This window comes from Penicillium verhagenii, assembly GCF_028828195.1.
Source record: "Penicillium verhagenii strain IBT 33310 chromosome Unknown utg000008l_segment0_segment0, whole genome shotgun sequence".
Taxonomy (NCBI): Eukaryota; Fungi; Ascomycota; class Eurotiomycetes; order Eurotiales; family Aspergillaceae; genus Penicillium; species Penicillium verhagenii.
Window position 1 is genome coordinate 1583941 of NW_026643172.1, and position 21806 is coordinate 1605746.

The 21806-nt window shown below is 46.9% G+C and overlaps 6 protein-coding genes across 6 annotated transcripts; 4 read left to right on the forward strand and 2 right to left on the reverse strand.

The window, feature by feature from the left end:
- Positions 1–415: 415 nt before the first annotated feature.
- Positions 416–1363, forward strand: N7466_008572 (uncharacterized protein; the record flags this gene model as incomplete). The annotated part of the gene is made up of 1 exon (XM_057167961.1): positions 416–1363. The coding sequence occupies one exon, from the start codon at positions 416–418 to the stop codon at positions 1361–1363; it is 948 nt and encodes a 315-aa protein (XP_057018592.1).
- Positions 1364–1545: 182 nt separating this feature from the next.
- N7466_008573 (CeGAL family transcription factor) lies at positions 1546–3627 on the reverse strand (the record flags this gene model as incomplete). The annotated part of the gene is made up of 1 exon (XM_057167962.1): positions 1546–3627. One exon carries the CDS (start codon positions 3625–3627, stop codon positions 1546–1548), a length of 2082 nt encoding a protein of 693 aa, XP_057018593.1.
- A 931-nt stretch (positions 3628–4558) lies between these two features.
- N7466_008574 (uncharacterized protein) lies at positions 4559–5418 on the forward strand (the record flags this gene model as incomplete). Its single annotated transcript, XM_057167963.1, has 2 exons — positions 4559–4599; positions 4875–5418. The coding sequence occupies 2 exons, from the start codon at positions 4559–4561 to the stop codon at positions 5416–5418; spliced, it is 585 nt and encodes a 194-aa protein (XP_057018594.1).
- Positions 5419–7251: 1833 nt separating this feature from the next.
- Positions 7252–8040, forward strand: N7466_008575 (uncharacterized protein; the record flags this gene model as incomplete). The annotated part of the gene is made up of 1 exon (XM_057167964.1): positions 7252–8040. The coding sequence occupies one exon, from the start codon at positions 7252–7254 to the stop codon at positions 8038–8040; it is 789 nt and encodes a 262-aa protein (XP_057018595.1).
- Positions 8041–8981: 941 nt separating this feature from the next.
- On the forward strand, positions 8982–11036 carry N7466_008576 (rDNA-binding RNA polymerase I transcriptional factor; the record flags this gene model as incomplete). The annotated part of the gene is made up of 1 exon (XM_057167965.1): positions 8982–11036. The coding sequence occupies one exon, from the start codon at positions 8982–8984 to the stop codon at positions 11034–11036; it is 2055 nt and encodes a 684-aa protein (XP_057018596.1).
- Positions 11037–14608: 3572 nt separating this feature from the next.
- N7466_008577 (Mg2+ transporter protein CorA-like/Zinc transport protein ZntB) lies at positions 14609–19512 on the reverse strand (the record flags this gene model as incomplete). Its single annotated transcript, XM_057167966.1, has 11 exons — positions 14609–14917; positions 14972–15427; positions 15498–16115; positions 16175–16500; positions 16574–17360; positions 17458–17702; positions 17833–18481; positions 18560–18729; positions 18781–19174; positions 19231–19270; positions 19340–19512. 11 exons carry the CDS (start codon positions 19510–19512, stop codon positions 14609–14611), a joined length of 4167 nt encoding a protein of 1388 aa, XP_057018597.1.
- Between the last annotated feature and the right edge of the window lie 2294 nt (positions 19513–21806).

The following is a 21806-nucleotide window of genomic DNA, read 5'->3' on the forward strand; positions in this document are numbered from 1 at the left end:
GATTCAAGGCTTTTTGTCTCTAGCTCTTTCAGTCACTTCTGGATCTTGATGGATCTTGACCCCCTCATCATAAATCATTTTGGCCAATGAGGGTTTGGAGAAGATCCCTCGGGGGTTTCCAAGTCCGATGGGGTCTCCTGGCTGGGTGATGTTGACGCGGGGGTTCTCATCTCCGGGGATCCACCAGGAGAAAGACATGTCCGGATCATGGATGTTCATTCACGGTACGGAAGAGTACGGTAATACCACAAGCCTCATCTATCATCCTTTCAACTTATGAATCTAGACTAATTTTTGCGGCCCAAGGAATTCTTCCGTGACATACTACTAGTCCTTCTCAAGTTGGATGTGACATCTCTTCCTACTGGTATCATCCCACCCACTCTTACCAAACCGATCCTCAACCTCAACCACAATGGGCGCTTCTAAAATCCCCCAAGAAAACATTGACAATATCTTGGATCGAATTTTACCATCTATAAGTCACCACATCATCACACAGTCGGCAGCTTCAACCAAGCGTCCCTTCATACTTGCTCTCACAGGCCTCCAAGGCAGTGGCAAGTCCACATGGACCGACGCGCTTGCGAACACTCTCCGCAATAAATACAACTACAACACGATCAATATCTCCTTAGATGATCTATATCTGGACCACGATGATCTGGTCACACTTCGAGAGACCAATCCAGGAAATAAACTTCTACAAGCTCGTGGACAGCCTGGAACACACGACACGGCTTTGTCCGTGTCATTTTTCGAAGGGTTGAGAAACTCAGGAGAGACACCGATTCCAGCTTTCGACAAGAGTCTGTTCAATGGGGAGGGTGGGAGAGTCCCATCACACCAATGGAAGTCAGTCGCCACATCCGGCATTGACATTGTTATCTTCGAGGGATGGTGTGTTGGATTCCAGCCTCTCACCGAAGAACAAGTTCGATTGAGGTGGAGTGGAGGCTGTGGAGCAGGTGATGGTGGTAACGAGGCGAGTGGGGCGACGTACCCGACAAATACCCTGAAAGATCATGCGATTGAGCATCTTCTGGGTGTCAATCGGAGCCTCCAGTACTATTGCGAAACGTTTATGGGGTCGCGACATTTTGACTACCTCGTTCATTTGGATACAGATGACCTGATCAACGTCTATGAGTGGCGTATCCAGCAAGAACATGCCCTTCGCCAGATTAAAGGAGGTGGCATGACTGATAAGCAGGTTGTGGAATTTGTCAAGGGCTATATGCCTGCATATGAGCTGTATTTGGATCAATTGCGAGGGGGAGTATTTGTTTGCGAGAAATTCAAGGGACAGTTGCGCGTGGTTTTGGATCAGAGGAGGCAAATAGTTGCCATAGATACTGTCTGATGAAACCTGTGTTCTAGCCTGCAACACTTTCGTTATTTGAAGAACAAATTCAAATTTTGTATTATAAATGGTCCATGCGGGGCGTTTTGAAAGTTGTCTAGTAGGCATAGAGAGGGAAATGGAGGATTAAGTGATAAGATTCCAAAATCCAAGAGAATCAACAAATTGAAATGTGGGTATCATTATAGGAAGTTTCCATCAATGATCCATGGCCCATCTGCTACACTCCAAAGATCATTCATGAAAAAAGATGCGTCCGAAAATGGTTGAGACTCCTGGCCTATATTCCCTGAGTAGATGTTGGAATGGGTGTTCGCCATGTTGCCAAAAATCAGTCCAGCTGAAGTTTGTCCGTTTGATGAATACACATCCAGCACGGGTAGATCAATTGCGGGGCCGTGGTTATCATGTGGCGGAATGATTGCCGAGTCAGGTGGCTGCCCAGAGTTAGCAGGATTTGCCGGGGTTCGGAATCTTTGTGCTGTCATCGAAGGTGGATCAACCTGAGATGAATTTGTTCCTTGGTTATCGGAAGAAGCGAGAGTTGGAATACCACCCACTGACCGGCGTGGTGTGAGATTTCTGGGAGAACCGGTTTGATTTCGTGTCAAGATTCTATCATTGGCAACCAAGCTGGATGGTGTTTCCTGGGATCCAATGTTGGAGAGCAAAGCTGACTCCATGCTTTTAATTGCTTCGATACATGTCTCTGGCCAGCTGCTCCCTCGAAGCGCGAGATGCTCCAGCACAGATATGCCCATCCTGGCATATTTCAAAGCGGTGGCTACAGGAAGTTCGCCTTCCCACGATGCATACATCAAGATGAGGCATGCCATCCATGTTGTCCAAGTGAAGGATGGCCAGGTCAAGGGGGTATCAGAGGAAGAAGACATGAACTTTCTCAAAGCAGCAAGCAAAGACCGCGAAGAACCAATGCATGTTTGTAAAGCATTCTTGTAATCAGGGTTGGGTTTCTCAGCGGCGAGAAGAGGTCTGTTCATAGATATGATTGCTTCATGTCTTAGAACCATGAGCAGAAGCCTGTGATACGGAGCGAAAATAGGATTTTGTTGGAGGTCACCCGGCGTATCTGAGTTATCCTCGATGGGATTGACGTCGTCATAAACTTCATTCCACCATTGAGACAGTTCGCCGTTTACATGCGATGCCTCGAATGTACCAGCATGACTATGCAAGATAGATTTGTTGCGCAACTCCAAAATCAGGCCTCTTATTCTTGCAAATTTCGCAAGGTGACAAAGTAGTTGGAGGCGACCGGCATCGCAGTGATTGGGTGGATCAACGTGTCTTTCGGCTCCAGGGTAGCAAACATCAATGTCATCGTCTCGAATACTGAGAGGGACGCCAAGAGCCTGAGACAAGTATCGCTCGAGAGAATATATTGACCAAAAAAGGCGACGTCTTATATCAACTTCTTCGCTGCTGAAGCAGGAAAAGCGGCCAGGGCATCGATGCAAACCTAAGTGGAAAGCAGTTCGTGTAATGATTCCGCCCACACGAGAGGCAGCATTGAGGCGCAAAAGGGCAGTCAGGGTAAGTTGAACAGTAAATGCGGCTTGCAACAATGGGAGTGTTGTTGGCTCTGCTAGCAAACTCTGTATCTCCTGCATGATATTATGCATGGTTAGAAATAACAGAGGGCCAGGAACAGGCTTCAGGGGTTCGGAGGATTGGACCTGTCGTGTGTCGGCCAATGATACCGAAACAAGACAGCGAATGACTATTAGATCCAGTCTTTTGATTGAACATAAGCCATGATGGCACAGGGCCTCCATAGCTTTCAAAATCGTTGGGGCATGAAGGCAAGGGAAAATCGGATGCCAGTTTTCAAAGTACGGACGGGTCCAATGGACAAGGTCTTCAAAAGTGAAATCATTGTTTGGTGAGTTATCCACCTCCTGCTTTGTCCATAGCTCATTCGTGTCGTGGTGCCCGGAGTCTCGTTGCAGTCGATCATCTTCTCCAGGAACGGAACTCCTATCCCCTGCTCGCGTCTGCTGTAGATCTGCGGAGCGGCGTGCAAAGGCACCGTATACATGCCGAACAAAATGAATTCCACTGGAGCTCCCAAGAAAGCTGGCAGAGCCGTCGTTCTGGGACTCTCTCATATAGCCGATCTCGCGAGGGGATGGTTTTGATGCACCCGGAGTTGAAGCTTGCTTGCGTCGTTTGGTGGCACGAGGCCCATATTGCCAATCTGACTCGTCCTCTAAGCGAGTGTTGGGAGAGGATGGAGAAGCCATTCTATGTTTTGTTAATCACATTTTCCAGACGATGCCAAGGCTAGTATGTAGCTATAGACTGCCACTCTTATGAGGCGCGCCAGATGTCAGGACTCAGGACTCAGCACGAACAGTTAAATTAGTAATCATGATTCAGTTTCAATCACGTGAGCTTTGATGACTAACTACAGGAGAAAGGAAAGACTGCTTCACAGATTCATGATGTATCACGACTTTTGCTAAAGAATCAACTTTAAGACAAGGATAGTAGATTGAAATTAGTTGAAACTTCCCATTTCGTTGAACTGGAGGGATATTGTCACTTACGGTAGCTCAAATTCGGGGAAATCGCATCATGTTCATTATCATAGTATCGAATCCCGCCGAATTTCACCTGCTTCTCAATCCACAACCAGCCCAGCTACCTTTAAGTATTTTCCTTTTTTATTGCGGTATAGATATTACTAGTACGTATTAGCATGTAACTATCTACTGGTGGTAACAGTTGGTTAACTAGATGAAACCAATTGTTCCAATATTGATGACATAATCATCACGTGTCTAGATATTGCCGGCAGCCGGAGGTTTCTTTGTCCGCAAGCAATCTGTGTCTTGTCGCTACACATCATATCAAGACTAAGAGCAAACCAACAACCTTGGAACCGGACTGGATATTCTGAGCGTTCTCATCGTTATGTGTTGGAAATTTACTTGAATATAAAGCATTGGGAAGAACGACCCTTACGAGTAGGCTATTGTGACCTCGGGACGAAAATCAGTCAGATACAATGCCAGGTAGTGACACCAGATCCTTGCATGAGCAAGTTACACATTGGAATGGAACGAATCAATAATTGGCTGATATCGTCCAACCCTGACTGCAGCAAATGATAGTTTAAGTCTGATCTCCTGTGAAACATGTCGACAGCGAAAATGCAAAGTTAGTCACTTGATGGCCTACGAACATCCAGCACTTGAGGGCTGCACTAACCAGTGCATATTTTCTAGTGTGACCGTAAACTGTACGTCAACTCCGATTATATTTGCTTGGGCAGCTGAAATGAAATATTGAACTAATCGGGGTGTTGATCGAGCTCATCCACAGACCCTGCTGTTCACAATGCGCAAATGAACCATCGCGATGTGTTTATCCCGAAAGTGGCAAGAGGTATATATTCATTTATGGAATTTCTACGATCGGGGATCATATAAGCTAAAAGTCAATGCAGGGGCTTACCTCTTGGATATCTTAACCAACTTGAACAAAGACTGGCCGATACGGAGGCCGCTTTGTACGGCGCTGTAGCAACACTCCGTGAGATGAGAATTAGACCATCGGCGTTGGTCGAAGCTTCCGCCAAAGCAGAAGGGCAAAGGCAGAAGTCGGGACGCATGGAGGAATGGGCCCAGTACCCTTTACAAGATTGGACCGGTATAGAGCATTGGATGGCCGCGGTTTCTGACCAGTTCACGGTCGAAAGACAACCTATTGACCCGATCGGGGAACCTCATGGGCAAATGGATCAGTTTGTTGCCTCCCGGAATAGCAGCATAGCTCGGAGTGCTGCAGACACGGAGTCGGCTTACACCGGGCAACTCCCGGGTGACAATGATATCCACATTCGCCCGGAGAGGATGAACTTGCCGGGAGCTTCACAGCATACCAGCATGGTGGGGTCTGACGGTGTGGCGGCTAGCGGGAGTGTAGGGCACACCGGCATGGTGGGGGCTAACCGTGGTGATCAAGCCAAAGTGACAGAGCGGTCCAGGGCAGCGGAGCTGTCGACAAGTAAATCCGATATATATTTTTGATCTGCATACAAACGCGACAAATTCGAACATTTGTTTGTTCCACATTCAAATAAATCTCAAATTCGAGGGTCCAGTTGTGATGGGGCTTTTGCACTTAACCTGCGACGGACTAAATTAAGTCCCGGTCGCATGCGTTTCATCATTATCCAGAATCCAGAATCCAAATCAGGTATAAATAAGAACGAACGCTTGAGGAAATAGCCACATTTGGAAGGTGAGGCCCAAAATGGCAAGGCGATCAGCAAGCCCTGCTGTCAATTTGACTGTGCGTTGTTCGCGATCTGAGTTGGATCTGAAGACCCACTCGAGTCGGTAACAGTGGATGCTAAGTTGCATATCCACGAGGTTTTTTAAGATTAACGAGCGGGGTCCACCTCAGCCCACCAAACCCAAGTGACCCACGAGCCACCGCCTCATAGGTCTATCGAAAAGCACCGGTCGGAATCACGGGGATGAATCAAGTGCAGCAGCCCTGCATCTGGAAGCGCCGACCGCACCAGGATCACGCTGGCGGCATCGAGATGGATCGGGGCAGAATCTGATTGGTCTTCAATGCTTCATGTATCATGCGCAGCTGTGCCTGGGACCTGGCGATCCGTCGGTCTTGCGCAGCACAGACTTGCTTTTTAGTTTGGGAGCGGCTGGTAGTGGTGAAACGTATTCGAGTTCGGGGGGCTGTTTCATCAGCTCCCTCTAAGATAGAGCAATAAAGAATCGATGCGTCACAAAGGGTCACTCCCCTTTGATTGATTCTTTTTTTGGAGAATATTTGGTGATTGGGTCGGCCTTTACTACTGCGTAAAGACCCGAACAACTCAAGAGTGCGTGACGTGCCCTTATGGTCTGCATTAGTTTACCACATCAAGCGCGTTTTTTTTTCCTGCCCAAAGGATGGCTTAAACCCCGTGACAATAAGCCTTTTCCGTTGTGTGTGCGCCCCCCCTTCCAGGCACGGACAATGGGGCCGTGGCCACTTTCTCTTAAAAACGATGGCGAAATCGGAAGGGAAAAGGTGGCCAATGGTTAAGGGATAATGGAGAATCTGAAATAGTGGAAAGAACCCGTTCGCCACGACCCTTAAGAATGCCAGAATGGACAATAATAAGTGGTGGATTTGGCTCCAGAAGCTGTGAGGGAACCTTGGGACGGGAAGTAATTGTGGGAACAGAATCAAAGTTTTGGGAGTTTGGGGAGTTTGCTCTGCGAGTCCAAACGGTAAGCGCCCACGGAATCTTAAGTCCAGACCCTTGCCTTCTTTTCTCTTCCCTTCTTTCTCCTCTTTATGCGCAGGGATTTCCTTCATTCTTTCCCTTCTGTCTTGATCTATGATCTGTGATCGGTGATCCTAGACTCCCTTTTTTTTTACTTCATTCCCTAGGCTTCTTGAAACCACCTTTTTATCTAACCAATTTTTACCCCTGGCACGCTCAGGCTATACGCCCCTCATTCATTCCCCTAGACTTCAGGGAAACAAAAAGAGACCAGACTTCCGCTATTTTGCTGTGCAAAGTTGCCGTCAAAAAAGGTCTAGACATTCATTTCGAACACTTGTGCAAGACACGGACTCGATCGTCTCGAATTGCCTCACATTCCGGGCAATTGATCTTCATTGCCGCCTCCGCATCCCGCGATCATCTTACCACGCGAGATCAATCAGGTGGAATTTGAGATCAAAAATTCGACACAGAAGAAATTATTTCACCCCAAAAAAAAACAAGAATCTTGAAAAGGTTCTCGGACCGAAGCATTTGGCTCAGAATCAACTCCATATACCTCGTGACCCCTCAACTCGCCTTCAGGTGTCACAGACCACGTCTCTATTAGAACTTCATCATGTCGACTCTCACGCGCGCTTTTACCAAGCGCAATAAGCGGCCAGAAGTGTCGGCGCCCATGCCATATCAGGAAGAGAAGGCCAAGGGCCATTCACGATTCAACTCTGGCTCCATCAAGCGTAGTAACATCTCTGGCCCTGTTCGACTCATTTCCACCACCAACATGCTGGCTTACAACGCTCCCGATTTGAACTCTATTGCGCAGTCCCCAGTGTCTTCTGCTTCCTCTATGCGATCGCGCGAGGATTCCGACGTCGCCATTTCCCCGCACAGCTACTCCTCGTCCATTACCACCCCGGACAATTCAGAGCATTCTTCTCCCATCGATGGGGCCCCTACGTCGTACTTCCCCAAGCGATCGGCAACTGTGACCAGTGCCCCACGCTCCTCCACTACCTCGGCCTCCTCAACGGATGCGCCCTTGGTTCCCGTGCGTGCACTCTCCCACACCAAACGATCTCACCAAGACCTCGCACGCAAGCGCTCTCAGGTCAGAAACTCGCCCCCAACTCTCAGCGCACCACGCAGCAACCCTACGCTGGGCGCATCCCTTGAGATGTTCAAACATGCACCCGAGTCGCATCCATTCAGCAAAGAGTTGGCCCAGGTCAATGAGGTGGCTGAGGAGTTCAGTGGCCCACGCGTGCTAGACGAGGAGGAACTGTTCCTTGCTCGCAATGGGCTACACAAATTCTCGGTGGATGACTATCTTGCTGAAATCGAGGAGTTGTATGGAAATGCCTTTGAGAACAAGCTTGGACCCATTAGTGCGGGTCCGTGGCTGTGAATCATCAACAAATCTCCTGAATACACCCCGGCTGAGCCGGTGCCATAATCCACGACCCACTGAGTGGCGTTGTTGACAGGACTGGATCTTCCTCTACAACGCCCGCTATGACCAACTCTTATTCAATCCCTCACGACTCTTTTGATATCTTTTTCCCGATTCACATTATATACCATGGGAGGAGGCGCTTCAGTTCCCGAATTCCGATTTCTATTTTCTCTGCGCTCTATTTGTCTTTCGATTTTTCGTTGGATATTGTCGAAATTCGTGATGGGTTCATGTACATACCTTACTACCTGTATGGCATTTATGTACGCATTCTTTGACACAAAGTAGACTGAATATTTTTGAATATTTTCCATCAGAATCTTGCATTATATTCAACACCTTGTCTGATCTGCTGGTACATACTAGTATCCTCACCTCACCCCTACTAAAAGTTCACCTTACCCCTTGTGGATCAAATGTCACATGACTCTTTCCTAGTACAAGTTAGTACACGCCTGAACATTGCGGCCTCAGGCATCCAAGTGACATAATCTATATGTAATTACCCAAAGTGGACTAGTGTCGAGGCTCACCAGTCACGGGTTCTCCGCAGCCCCACAACAAATCCCAAGTGCATTTTTTTTTTCTTAACTCCAGCACTTGAGTCCGATCCATTCACAGCACCTTGGTCTTCGTATCCATCAATTCACTTGACCAACTGGAATGATTTTGGGGGAAACAGACAGACCCTAATGAGTCTGATCCCTCGTCCCTGTAACACAATTTGAAACAATTTGCTCGATTAAGCGGTCGTGTGCTTGACTTCTGTCCCTGTCTTCACTCCATCCAGAACGATCCCTCTGCTTTCACCGGAGGTTCAGTACAACAGATGTCGATAAAACAGCAGTCCTTTTATCTTCTTTCTCAATAAGGATTCTCTTTAAATCTCAGCTATGGTCTCCGTTGCCACAGCCCCCCTCTCGCCGGCCCTGACAGCCACACCTTCCATCCAGCGTTCGAAGATGATCGCCATGTCATCTCCCGTATCGATCCTCAAGTCCTCCAAACCCGGCGGAAACAAACGCAAAATGGACGACGCTGACCTGGGCCTCTCCCCGTCTATCCCCGATGACCTTCCCAAACACCTCAATAAGCGCCCCCGCGTTACCTTCAACGAAAAAAATTCCGTTCGCACATTCTCGGTCGTTCAAGATGACCCGCTCACCGGTTTGCCAGTCAAGAGCCTTGCTGTGATTCGGGAAGAAGTACGTCGGGCCATTCATCGCCATGTTACAGCTGCAGATAGCGAGGGCTATGACCAAGTGAAGGAAATTTTCCTTGCCGACCCCAAACAAGCGGACCGTGGAATGTCTTCATGGAGCATTCCCACACCCCTAACCGTCAAGAACCATCTGATGGGTCTTCTTTCTCACATCGCCTCCTTGGACCGCAACTGCAGTGGCTTGGTTAATGCTATTCTCGACAGTGAGTGGCTGGGTCGCGACGAGCCCTATGTCAAGCTCTTCATTCGCTTTCTAGGCAATCTTGCCGCTGCGCAAGGAACATATCTCGCCCAGGTCTTCCGCATGCTTACTTCCAAACTTGCTGGCGTCTCCCACGGCTCTGGCCGATTGCCTGGCTACTCAGTCGTTGAGCCCTCAGAGATCTACACTCGTGTTCACATGGCCTTGCGCCATGTGATGCGGCTTATTCCTGCTGGCAGTGGAGCCTTGTCACCCATTCTATCACACCAATTTCCTCCCGACCCCGACCCAGCCAAGTGCTTCCTCGCTTACACCCGCAATCTCATCAAAATCATCCAATACGCCCCTGAGCTTCAGTCTGATGTTCTTGCCCTGATAACCGAGAGGCTGGTCAAGGTTGATGTGCAGATTCAGGTGGACTTGGAAGATGTTGAGGATGAGTTCGGCGAAGAATTCTTACTGGAAGAGCCTTCTGACTTAAACGAAGAACTGGAAGACCCGGATGAGGATTTTAGTGATGACGATGAGCCCGACCAACGTGCTAAGGAGATCAAGGGAAATATTCAAAAAGTTGATGGAATGCTGGATATTCTGTTCGAATTTTACTCCGGTCCCTTCACAACAGGCACTGCAACCGACAAAGAAAACACCTTGTCACTCCTGATCAGCCACTTCAGATCCATCATTCTCCCAACCTACAAATCCCGACATTCTCAATTCCTTCTCTTCCACTTTTCTCAGTTGTCTCCTGAGCTTGTAGAATTGTTTGCCACGGAATGTATAGATATTATTGGCAGCAAATCCCAGCCAGGTCTCATGCGCCAATCCGCAGCTGCTTATCTGGCTAGTTATGTTGCTCGAGGTGCCCACATCTCTGGCGACGTTGTGCGTGATGTTTTTGATCTCCTCCTTACGCATGTGGACAACCTGCAAGCAGATTATGAACTTGCATGCCGCGGTCCTGATCTTCGGCGATATGCTCCATACTACTCCACCGCTCAAGCCGTGTTCTACATCTTCTGTTTCCGCTGGCGCGACTTGACAACTGCAGCGATTGACGGCGACACCCTCGAGCAGATTGATGAGCTTGAGCCCAGCCAGATCATTTTCCCACCAAACATCAAGGAATATCTTCACAAGTCAATCTACTCGCGACTGAACCCGCTCAAAGTCTGTTCGCCTGGCATCGTCACCCAATTTGCACGTATTGCCAACTACTTTCAGCTCCTTTATGTGTATCCTCTCTTGGAGACCAACAAGCGTCTTCGCATCACTACTTTCCGCAGCATTGGCAATCTCAGTCAAGTCGAGCGTGAGACCCGTGCTAGTGACCATCTCGGTCACCAACTCGATGCCTACTTCCCCTTCGACCCATACCACCTACCTCGCAGCCGACGCTGGCTGGAAGGTGATTATGTCGAGTGGCGTGGTGTTCCAGGTCTGGACGACGATGACGACTCGGATAGTGAGGCTGATGAGGACAATGACGAGGATGACGATGTCACAGCAACCGACGAAGATTGAAGAACCACCGTGGTTATTAACACGATGTGTCTTTCCTGCTTTGATCTGCACAAAATTTGGCAATAGATCTAGATCTACTTTGCCTTGCATTTTCGGAATTTTTCGGCTTTTTTAGCGTGGCGTTTGGGATTATAATTCGGCATTTACCAGCACAAAATTCGTGATACCATTTCAGTGCCTCAAGCTATCCTATTTGAGCGCGCATCGAACCTAATGGGGAATATGATACGATTTGCTTGTGCACAACACGTGCTACCATAGCTCTAGCCAAAAAAATGGAAAAGTCTATATCATCTGGACATCTGGAACTTTCGGTATCCTGTAGTTTGGAGAATCCATCTCATCAGTGCCATGTGTTTGGTTTACCTTGAACCTACGCTACCTACGCTGCATAGGCCGCATATAATCTTGAATCCTGAAGATGAATCTTGACTACCATGTCCAACGATTCCGGTTTCACAACGCAAAGCCTAAAATTGAGGCTCATCCAAGAATAAGTCCTATTGGCCCCGGGAGAAGATTAACACGGGCTACATTTCAATCCTGAAGCTCCCACGGCCCAATTGGTTAATCAACTCTCATGCACTCTTCAGCGGTCACCACTCGGCCTGTCATACATGAGGGTCGAGCCAACATTCTCATACACCAGTAACACAAGTACTACAACAGCTACCATACCTTGCTCCAGATTTATAGAGACCGAGGCTGAGATATCCCGGCTCGAATTGCCGAGGGAAAAGATCACGCGCTGTTCTCATTATGAGATGCCAGATACGAGTATGTATCATTAAAGCGCGTGATCGGTCTCTAATCACAACTGCGTCCATCAAACACCTGAATTGGGATGTCGCTATCTGTTGAATTAATTCACAGCATATTACGGCAATCGAAATGACACGGTAACCTTGAACCTTGCAATCTATGGGACCATATATATGCGGGGTTCCATTGTGAAGATGCAGGGGGACGGGTGCTCTTGACGACCTCGGGGGGAAAAAAGGAGAGACAGGATGAGAGAAGGGTGAGTAGGGCTAAACACATGTGGCAGATCAGCTGAGCACTGGACAGTATTCCACAATTCAACATTGAAGTAATGAGGTTTCATGGTTCCATGCCGGGTAGGTAGGACGCTACTGCTGCGTCTAGCCGAGAAGCCAAGAGGTAAGGCCTGGAAGCTTCTATGGATCATGGTGACCCGAATCTATTCACTGGGTTATACATAGGTTGTTGATATACGTATAAAATCGTCAGCAGACACTCTCACATGGCCATCTGCCACAAGGAGAGCAGCTGTCAGATATTTTTTCCATTGGGCACCGAAATGATCTCCCATGCGTTCCTCACAGCTACGAATTGCGGACATCTGGATAAAAGTGGCTAAATTTATCCATGGATCTAAAATTATGCATGTGCGATACGTCAAACGATCAAAACAAGAACGCACTATGCTTTACATACATATGTCCTCTGGATAAGCATGGAAGCACTAGCCATGTGTCTACATATCATTAGCTCATACCCTGCTACAGCACCCGATCTATAGTAGAACCACATTATAGTCTGGGAACACATACCTGTTTCGATATAGCTCAACCCCTCGGACGGGACAGAGTACAATGAACCCAAGTCAGATTACATTGCACCTTCGCACTTTAAGTTAGGTACAACGCAGACATACACCGACCAGTGGCAATTTTCAAGCCCCCCAGACGCAGAACAGACTTGAGAGCCTGCATATGTCCGATCGATTCCGGGCCAGATGCTGCGTCATCCCGTTAGGCTTGTATACAGGTCATTTCGACCTACATGGCTCACTTCTTTCCATTTCGCCGAAGTACGAATATGTCAGCGGATGGAAAGACCGGTGTGTATGGAATTGAATTGGAAGAGAGAGCGAATGGCCGGTATCGCTTGTTTGGCGAGTATAAAAGCCCGGCATCCTGATTGACTGAAGCTCTTTTAAAATGTTACTCACGGCTTTTAGACAAGTTTACCAACGTCCTGTTCCCCCGCGGAATCAAGTCAAGTGATCACTCAACAAGTCGCGACTTGAACAGAGAATATCACGGCAAGATGTCCGACGAGAAGGATCCAGTTCCCGCAAAGTGAGTTTCATAACTGAGATTATTAGTACCATGTCACTCTGTTGGTATTGGATGATATGAGAGAGTGAGGGCTGATATGCTTGTGTCTAGGCCTGTCGACGCGTCTTCGGCAACTATGATCTGCAAGGCTTGCGGTGAATCGATTGACTCGACCAAACACATTTGCCCCAAATGCGGCAAATACGCTCGTTAGTACGTAATCTCTCATGTACTTGTTGACTTTGGCGTCGGTATTGATACTTCCGAATCCTGGGCTGACCGTTGCGGTAGGGGATCTTGATCCTGACTGAGCGGATCGCGAATCCGTATTTTCTTTATTTTTAGCACATACCAGTGACTGAGATCCGTCTAGTGTTGTGTGTCTTGAGCCTCCGAGACTTCTTAAAGAGTCTTCATGCTGATATGGATCCCATGTGACTGCATTGTTTTTTGAAACCATGCCGGGAGACTTCTTTCAAGACTCAATTACCAACTACATGATCCGTCTTATTTTCTTCTACGTTCTACTGTCTACTTCCTACACTGTAAATATTACCGGAGCGATTTGGATTTGGAATGATCCACCCAGAAGGGGTATTTCAGCCTTGCCCAGTGAAGGATTGATGTTGGGCAACGCTGTACACTGCACACCGCACACATACGTACTGCTACGTGCCATTCACTCAGCAATCTACCTAATTTTGGGGAGCAAAAAGCGGTATAGCAGACTTATCATCAAATCAAACAATCAAACGCCCTTGCTTCCTTTATATCCCGCAGAGGTTTGCCTTTTGGGTAGAGATTTTTCCAAGTTTTGGATTCAAATCTCGACTGGGCATGAAAGGCAACCATATCAATCTCGATGAGTCATGACTATAATGGCGTTTAAAGGAGGCCTTGATATCTAGTCCGTATTTAACTTGGTTTTTTTTTTTTTTCATAGCTTCCCTTCAGTATTTCCGTATCAGTAGCGCAGAGGGCCTATTCATGGCTGCTTTCAAGGTTTCACTTACTTGGTATAGGAACTAATCGTGATTCACTCGCTAGCCGCACTCTAAATTAAAAAAAAAAAAAAAAAAAAAAAAAAAAAAGTAAGACCAATGGTGAAGAGTTATAAGCTTCAAATGCCTTTTTGAATGCTCAAGGAACATTTGAATCTGTGGGTTTATTTAAATGTTATGGGTTGGCCAGCGAATACACCATTCGCGGAGTGACTCGTCCCAACAAATGCAACCAAAGTCTCCTCATTCTCCGCCTGAATTTTATAATGAACCACAAAAGAAGAATCAAGCCTGATGCACTGGGAAGAGCGATGATCCAAAACAAGCTCTGGTTGAACGTACCGTTTCTTATATCCACACTGTTCATTCCGAGGTAAGATGTCACAAATGACAAGGGTAGAAAGACAACTGTCACAATAGTGAATATGGTAATAGCTTTGCTGTTGGATTCTTTTCGAACTTCAATCATGGATCGGAGCTGTTGTTCCTAATTAGTAAATGGAACTAAATCAAAGTTTCCACGGATGTAAATATTAACCAGTATGGATGCTTTCTCAGCCAGTCGATCAAGTCCGCCTAGATCGTGTTTCATTCGACTGATCTGCCGTCGGATCTGGCTAATTCTTTGCTGGTTAACTTCGCTCCTTGATCGTTTATTAAAATCCCACACAGAGCCCATTTGCTCAAGGAACTGCAATTGCTGATCAAAAACGGCATTTAGAATACCAAGCTCTTCTCTGAGCTGCTGGATGTGGTCAAATGTTGCGACATTGGGAGAGTTTCGCGCTTGCAACTCCTGATGACATGTAAGCCACGTGTTCCCATTAGTTAAGACACGGAATCATCTCACCAGACGTTCGATTTGCCCTCGGTAGACATGCAGGAGGTCAAACCCGTGAGTTGGATTAGCTTTCACTGGTATCATTTTCCTTGGTACTCTCGCGAGGCGCTCGATCACCATTGTTACCATGGCTTGTGCATCAACGCGTCTGAACACCTTGGCTTCACTGTAGTCCCCAGTGCTCAGCATGGTCATGAGTTGGTATCTACCAATTCGAAGGTCTTGTGCGATTTTCGAGGCCCTCATTTCAAGAAAATTCCACTGCTCATATCGAATTTCGCTTTGCTGAGTACAGGCACAGACATAAAAGATCAATCTGCTGAAAGCATCAACCAATGCTTTCGGGATGAAAAGCTCAGTAGTCTTTCCAGCTGGTTCCTGTGAGACGCCCGCCTGGATTTCTTCTAACTTCTGGTGGAAATATGACAAGGCTTGCTCGACCTTTTCAAGGTAATCTTCGGAGAACTTGTCTTTTAGTTAGCATTTTTGATATTTCAAGACCATGGGTTAGGAATTCGTCCATAAGGTGTCTCACTTTTCCATCTGCGAACTTCATAACAGCACCGTAGAACTTCTTGATGACCCAATATTGATGAATGTCCTGATAAAACACAGGCACAAATGTATCCAAGATTCCAACTGCACTGGAAATTAATTTCTGCTTCAATGCCCAGATCGCTTGCTTCCTTGCGAGTTCTTGTGATTCCTGTTGGATCAATTCGATGTCAATGCGCTCCATCTGTGCGGTCAATTGCATCCTGGAGCAGTCTGGAACATTTTTCACGGCGATTTGTTCCTCTTCGTGTGCAACAACAGACCATAAAGCCTCAGTGTCTCGATCTTTCAGTAGTTCACGAATGGTGCTATCAATGGCTTTGTAATGATTAGGCACCTGAGGTCGAGCATGTATATCTGATGCGTCGATGACTCTTTCGTCGACTGTCTCTCCCTTCCAGGCAAATATAGGACATGGCTGTGGATCTTCAGTAATGCCAAGCAACGACTTGCTGCGTAATCGTTCTTTGGTCGATGTGGACACATGCCCTCCAAATGACAATTCTGTAAGTGAGGAAGATCGTGGGGGATTCAATAGAGAGTCGGCGGAATCAGAGGTCGTCTCCCCTTTTGATGAATCCGGCAGACTCAACGTTGACTGACAATGGGCCTTAGTAAGCTTCGATTACCTTGTTTGAAATTAAACGCGTTTCTTACCTTAATTGTCCAAGTATCATTGCTGTTCTGGTAGACAAAGGGATTTACTCCATCGACGCTTGTTCCCCTTTGAGGAACGATCAGATAGTCCAAGGCGTTAACTGATGTATCCTCAGCCCTGGGGGATACTAGTAAGTTCTCGTCATCGTCAGAGACCAGGTAGTCCCAAACGTTGACATCTGTTGCGACTCGGATCTTCTGGATTTCAGACATCTTTGATGCAAGGGAGCCTGCTTTTGATTCTGGCTGGTAAAATTGCTCCGGATCGCAATCCAATGCCTTGGGGGACAAGTTTTGAGTAGACTGTAATGGGACGGGATCGATTTCTGAACAGATCCGAAGTCAGTCTGGGATCTTGCGGCTCCATCTTCTAAAACAATAGAGTTCCCTGTTCCTTACCTTCTTTCGAAAGACTGGCGGTGCTAATCGAAGACTTGAGCTCGAGCTCTGGAGTGTGTGCCTCTCTTTCATGAACCTCAACATCAACTCTTGCCGAGGGAGATAGCGATAGATGTGAGCTCTTGGAGACAACCGAAGGGAAATCTTCGTCATCACTGCCATCCTCGACGAAGCTCTGCATATCAGAATTAGCCCGTCGGAGCTTCTTTGGGACTTCGTCTTTGTTTTCTACATCCGCCTGAGCTTCCACATTTGATACAAGCACTTCTGTCAAATCATCAGTCTCGTCCACTTCGGGTACTAGTCGACTTCCTGGGTTAGCTTTAGGGTCCGAAGATTGCTCTGATGTAACCCGATGCACCGAGCTCAGAACGCTTTGGCCGTGACTGAGATTATTCGAAGCAACCGAGTGAATTGATTGCTGATCAACATGGACCTCAGGAGCTATTTTCTCCAATTGATCTACTGACTTGCTCTTCACTCTGCTCGATGAATGCGAATTGGCGGATCTGGGAACGACGGTTCTTGCGGAACCTTCGCTCTGCGATGAGGACCTGTCCTTCATCCAAGAACTTTCCGGTAGCTTGAGCATCTGGGACTCTCGAAGCGCATTGCCAATTTTGACTTCGCTTTTTAGCTCAACCTTGCAGCCAGGAAAAATTTTGTCGTCCCATTCAGAGGGAGTGATTGGCCCGTTCGGGCCGATCAGGCTGTATCTCCCAGCAATGAAGGCAGACCAATCTTGAGGTGTTCCATTCATCTTTGCGCCAATCACCGAGTACATTTTCTACGAACTCTTAGTAAATTTCCATGCACCAGGCTTACTAAGTATGATGGGGCAGTACTAGGCATTATTGAATGAAGGGGATAAGGGATAAGCATACTTCCCAGTATCTTCCAATACGCCAGGGGATAACTAGTTCAAACCCATTTAGGTCTTTCAATCGAACCGGCTGTTTCTGCTTTCTCCAGGCATTTTCGTGGGTTGGTCGCTTATCATATTCGCGCTTTATTCCACGTTCTGCTGTTCTTCCTCTTTTAAAAACGGCCGGATGTCTCACGAGAAAGGCACCTGGAGCTCCCTCGGACGATAGAAGGAGGAGTTCACTCTCTTTTGATATTGATGTGCCTAAATTTGATAAATATGAAGTCATCTTTTAGCCTTCAGCCCATATGCTTGATTTGATAGAATATACAGATCAATGGAATCGCAAGTTACTAACCACCCGAGTGTGAGAAAGCGCTGTGTGGAAACTGACCCATGAGGGCTTTTGTGTTTTCGAGAGCCGAGGGGTGATAAGAGGGCCCATTAGAGTGACAGTATGGATACCTGTTTTGATTTGGAGTGAATCTTGTCAAAGAATTTTCGGCCTTTGCAGGAAGTATATCGGTAGTGTTGGAATGATAAATTGTGGGATACGGGTACGCATTTTCATAAGGAGACTTTGTGTAGGGAGACATCTCATAGGAAAAGGGATATGGGGGCATGGGCATTGATTGGGGAAAGTGGGGCGCTGGTGGGTTGAAGGGGTAAGGTCTGAGGCCCTGCTGGTGAACAAACTGGTTTTCCAGTGATCCATACGGCATTCCAGGGAGTACAACTCCATCACCTTGTACTATATTTCCTTGTGCGAGAGGTATTTGGCTATGGAGCTGCGTCGGCGGGAAGTATGCTGGCGGTTGCACAACCTCAGCTTCGGGTTCAAGATCATGCTCTCTGAGCTTGCGCCGGATGTAAATGACAAAATCTTGACGTTTTTTCTTTTTGAAAAATTCAGACCAGTTTCGCTCTGAGATAGTCTCATGATTGGATTGCAAGTCGTAGCCCTCCTTCCAAGAGTCATCGTATAAAGATCTTGATAAGGGATTTTCTGACCCTAGAACTCCCGCAAACATGTTGATAAACTCCTAGAGGTACAGGGTATCAGTATATTTGACCCCAGGCAGTTTCAGAATCAGATCAAGGGTGAGGGATGGTTCACATACAAACCATGTTTGACATTGTGTTTTGGGTAGGCAATACTCCTCTCCTTCAAGATCGATCACCCGGATTTGAGAATCCCCAGAATATGATTCCGAGGAAATGGCCTTCTTGAGTGTCAGATGCTCTCCTTGGAGCTCTTTCAAATTTGTGGGGCTCATGCTGAGAATGACATCTGAGTGAAAATTAGAAATCATTGATTGCAAGGCTCTGACACAGAACTTACCATCATTTATCAGGAGTAACCATGCCTGTGGTACATGCAATACATCAGTTGATTCTCCAGTCTCAAGGACAATCTGTTTTTCATCCTGATTGGTTGTCGATTCAAATGAGTATTGAAATTGAAGAAGACTTCTCACTGGGTGACAAGCTTCAACAAGATCACTTGGGGGCTTGAGAGGCTGAAGAGACATATAAGGAAATGCGAAAAATGCGACAGAACTCTGACCACTAGATTCATCGACCGTGGTATCGCTTTTCGGAACAAGATTCATTGCCGTCGAATCGAAGTATTTTCCATGAATGAAGCTCTTCTCTTTTTGGCTGAGGTGTTTGAACAATGAATATATCAGTACTTTTGTCGCCTCGGATATGTTCTTCAGCCTTAATGCCTCGTTCTAATATTAATCAGCAAAGCTTCCAGTGTTGAGAGGATCACATAGAGGAGACTTACTCGGAAGACCTCCCAATTCATCGGATTACTCTCGAAATGACTTGAGGAAAGATTGGTCAGTCTGTTTGAATCTTTTTTTGGCAGTAGTTTCAGATAAATTCCAGCTTACATCCATCGTGTTTCAGGGTGAGATAACCCGTCTTTGTCCTCAAACCTTAGAGTGGCAATGTCATGGTTGCGGTCATCTGATTTTGCGAACAACTCTGTTTGAATTATTTCGTACACTTCGGTTTTGGTTGCATTGTCTCCATGATTGAATGTCGGTCGGGTATACACCTCCATGCGTGGGGGTGGACCAATGTCCTCCCTCTCTGCACTTCCAGTCAAAGGACACTCTATGACATAGTTTATCTGTGATTCTGTAGCATCAAATCGATCCGCTGGATTGCGATTCTTGTCAAGATCATCATAGGTTCGTGCGGTTTTGGGAGGTGACGAAGTTGCGGGCGGAGAAACTTCTGCCTCGGGCAGGCGAGGAGAACCGTTCGCGCGATGCTGTAGATTATATGGACTTGGTGTGGGAACGGCTGGGGGAAGGGCGTATGGTGCTGAGTATAAGTAAGGCGTGTAGTATGGTTGGGGTCGATAAGACTGATATGGCAGGTAGGCAGGGTAAGTTGGATAGGCGGGATATGGATTAGAGCGATATGGGTAGTATGGAGCAGGCTGAGAATATGGATAAGATGGGGGATATGGGGGATATGGGGGATATGGCGCCAAGTCAAGCGATGACTGTGCCGCTTTCGTGTGTTGTGATGGAGGTTTGTAGATTTTTCGAGTGCTCAGTGCTGGAGAGCTCAGTGCTGAAAAGCTCAGTGTTGCAGGATTGGGGCCCCGAGAGGATCTATAAACTCCTCGCTTTTCCTGATAGATTCCTCGATTTCTCCGACTTCCTGATGTTATAACATTTGGTCCAATCCCGAATGGGAGGCTCGACGATGGATGGAAAGATTGATCATCGTCAAAGGGAGCCGCGCTTGGGCGAGATCTAACGTAGCTGCGCTGTGAAGATACAGATGGGCTGCGCTGCGATGAAGCTGGTAGTGACTCCGGTGAGACATGACTTGTTGATGAAGTCTCGGAGTCACTTGAATCGGAAAAAATCATGATAGCGTAGGATAAACGACAAAACGGGCACTCTTAGTCTCAAGTCTAATGGCTAGCCTGATGGCAAGATAATTTTTTGCCTTGAACATTGACTTGACCACGTTCTTTTGGAGTGAAAATACCCCACATGAGAAAAGGAATGGGTTGCGGCTTCGCGGCAATCCGCTATAATGGCTCCGAGCGCATATATGCATGAACGCTGGCCCCATCACATTGGCTGAGCTGCAAAGGTCTGATGCGATGGGCTAGGAGCAGCCCGTCGGAAATGCGTTGGCACCTGCTTACTATCACCCGGGCGTTCAACGGCCCTGTCTCGGCAGACCATCTGGCAAAATGTCTTTTCGAGCTCATTGTTCCTTCCTATAAGCAGATATCATTTTGCTTTTGATATTTAGTCTTCTTTTCTTTCTTTCTTTCTTTCTTTTTTTTTTTGCATAGGGGGTTTTGTATATGCGATGGACTAGCAGGATGTGGGTATGCTATTCGAATGCTTCAAATGGTTGGTCTGTTCAAGGTCGCATGTGACCTGAGAAAGCACCACGGATTACTCAGTATGAGCTTCAAATGTTGAGAGATTCTTTTGAAAATTTGCAGGTTCAAATGTTCAAATGTTCGATTGGATTTGCAGTGGTATCCATAATTTTTACTATAAGAATCCCTCTTTTCTCTTTGTAATACTGATGAACCTCCCAAAGTTTCAAAAATTCCGATCTTTCAAGTTCTGCTCCACAATTGTATACACTATCGCGTTATTTATTGGCAGCTTGGCAGCGGCCCAATCATGACAGCCCAACCTAGAGCGGCGAGCCTATAGGAAATGCAAGAATAATGCAAGAGCGAACCATGTGATCAAGAAAAAAAAAGCGCATTATTCAAGGTCCAGAGATTTCAATGTTCCCCTAAAAACGCAATGTTGACGAACTTCCTAGCGCGGAGCTCCAAGCTTCAAATGTTGGAACTGCGTGCCTTGATTTAAAGTTCTTGGCAGATTCCAATTATATCATTCGATTCATATATCAATCACAAACGGTCTATGGAGCGCGGAGTAGCCGACTCAATGGAGACGAAGGCATGCGTAGCTTTCTCAAGTCTCAAGCTACATGACATCACGCTATGTAGTGGGTTCACGAATTCCAAGGTGTACATCCAAGGCTTTCAAAACGACGTCAATACAAATGTGGATACAGGTTTGTCGGGTGCAAATCTGTCGATCGGCCAAGATGAAGTCTATTATTCCTGGGCTGTCGGGCCAGCCAATAAGATCCATTCTAGGCTAATTATCTCTTCAATTTTCGGATTCCTGAACGAGACTTATGCTTAAACATCATGTACTGCGAGTTATGAGCATTATGAGCTCGTGTACGACCTGCAGTCATGTGCTACATATTTGACTTTTTTCAGCTCGACGATACAAGTAAGAGGCTTTCGGCTTATTTAGAGAATAGAAGATCTTCCCTTTTTTTTAAAAA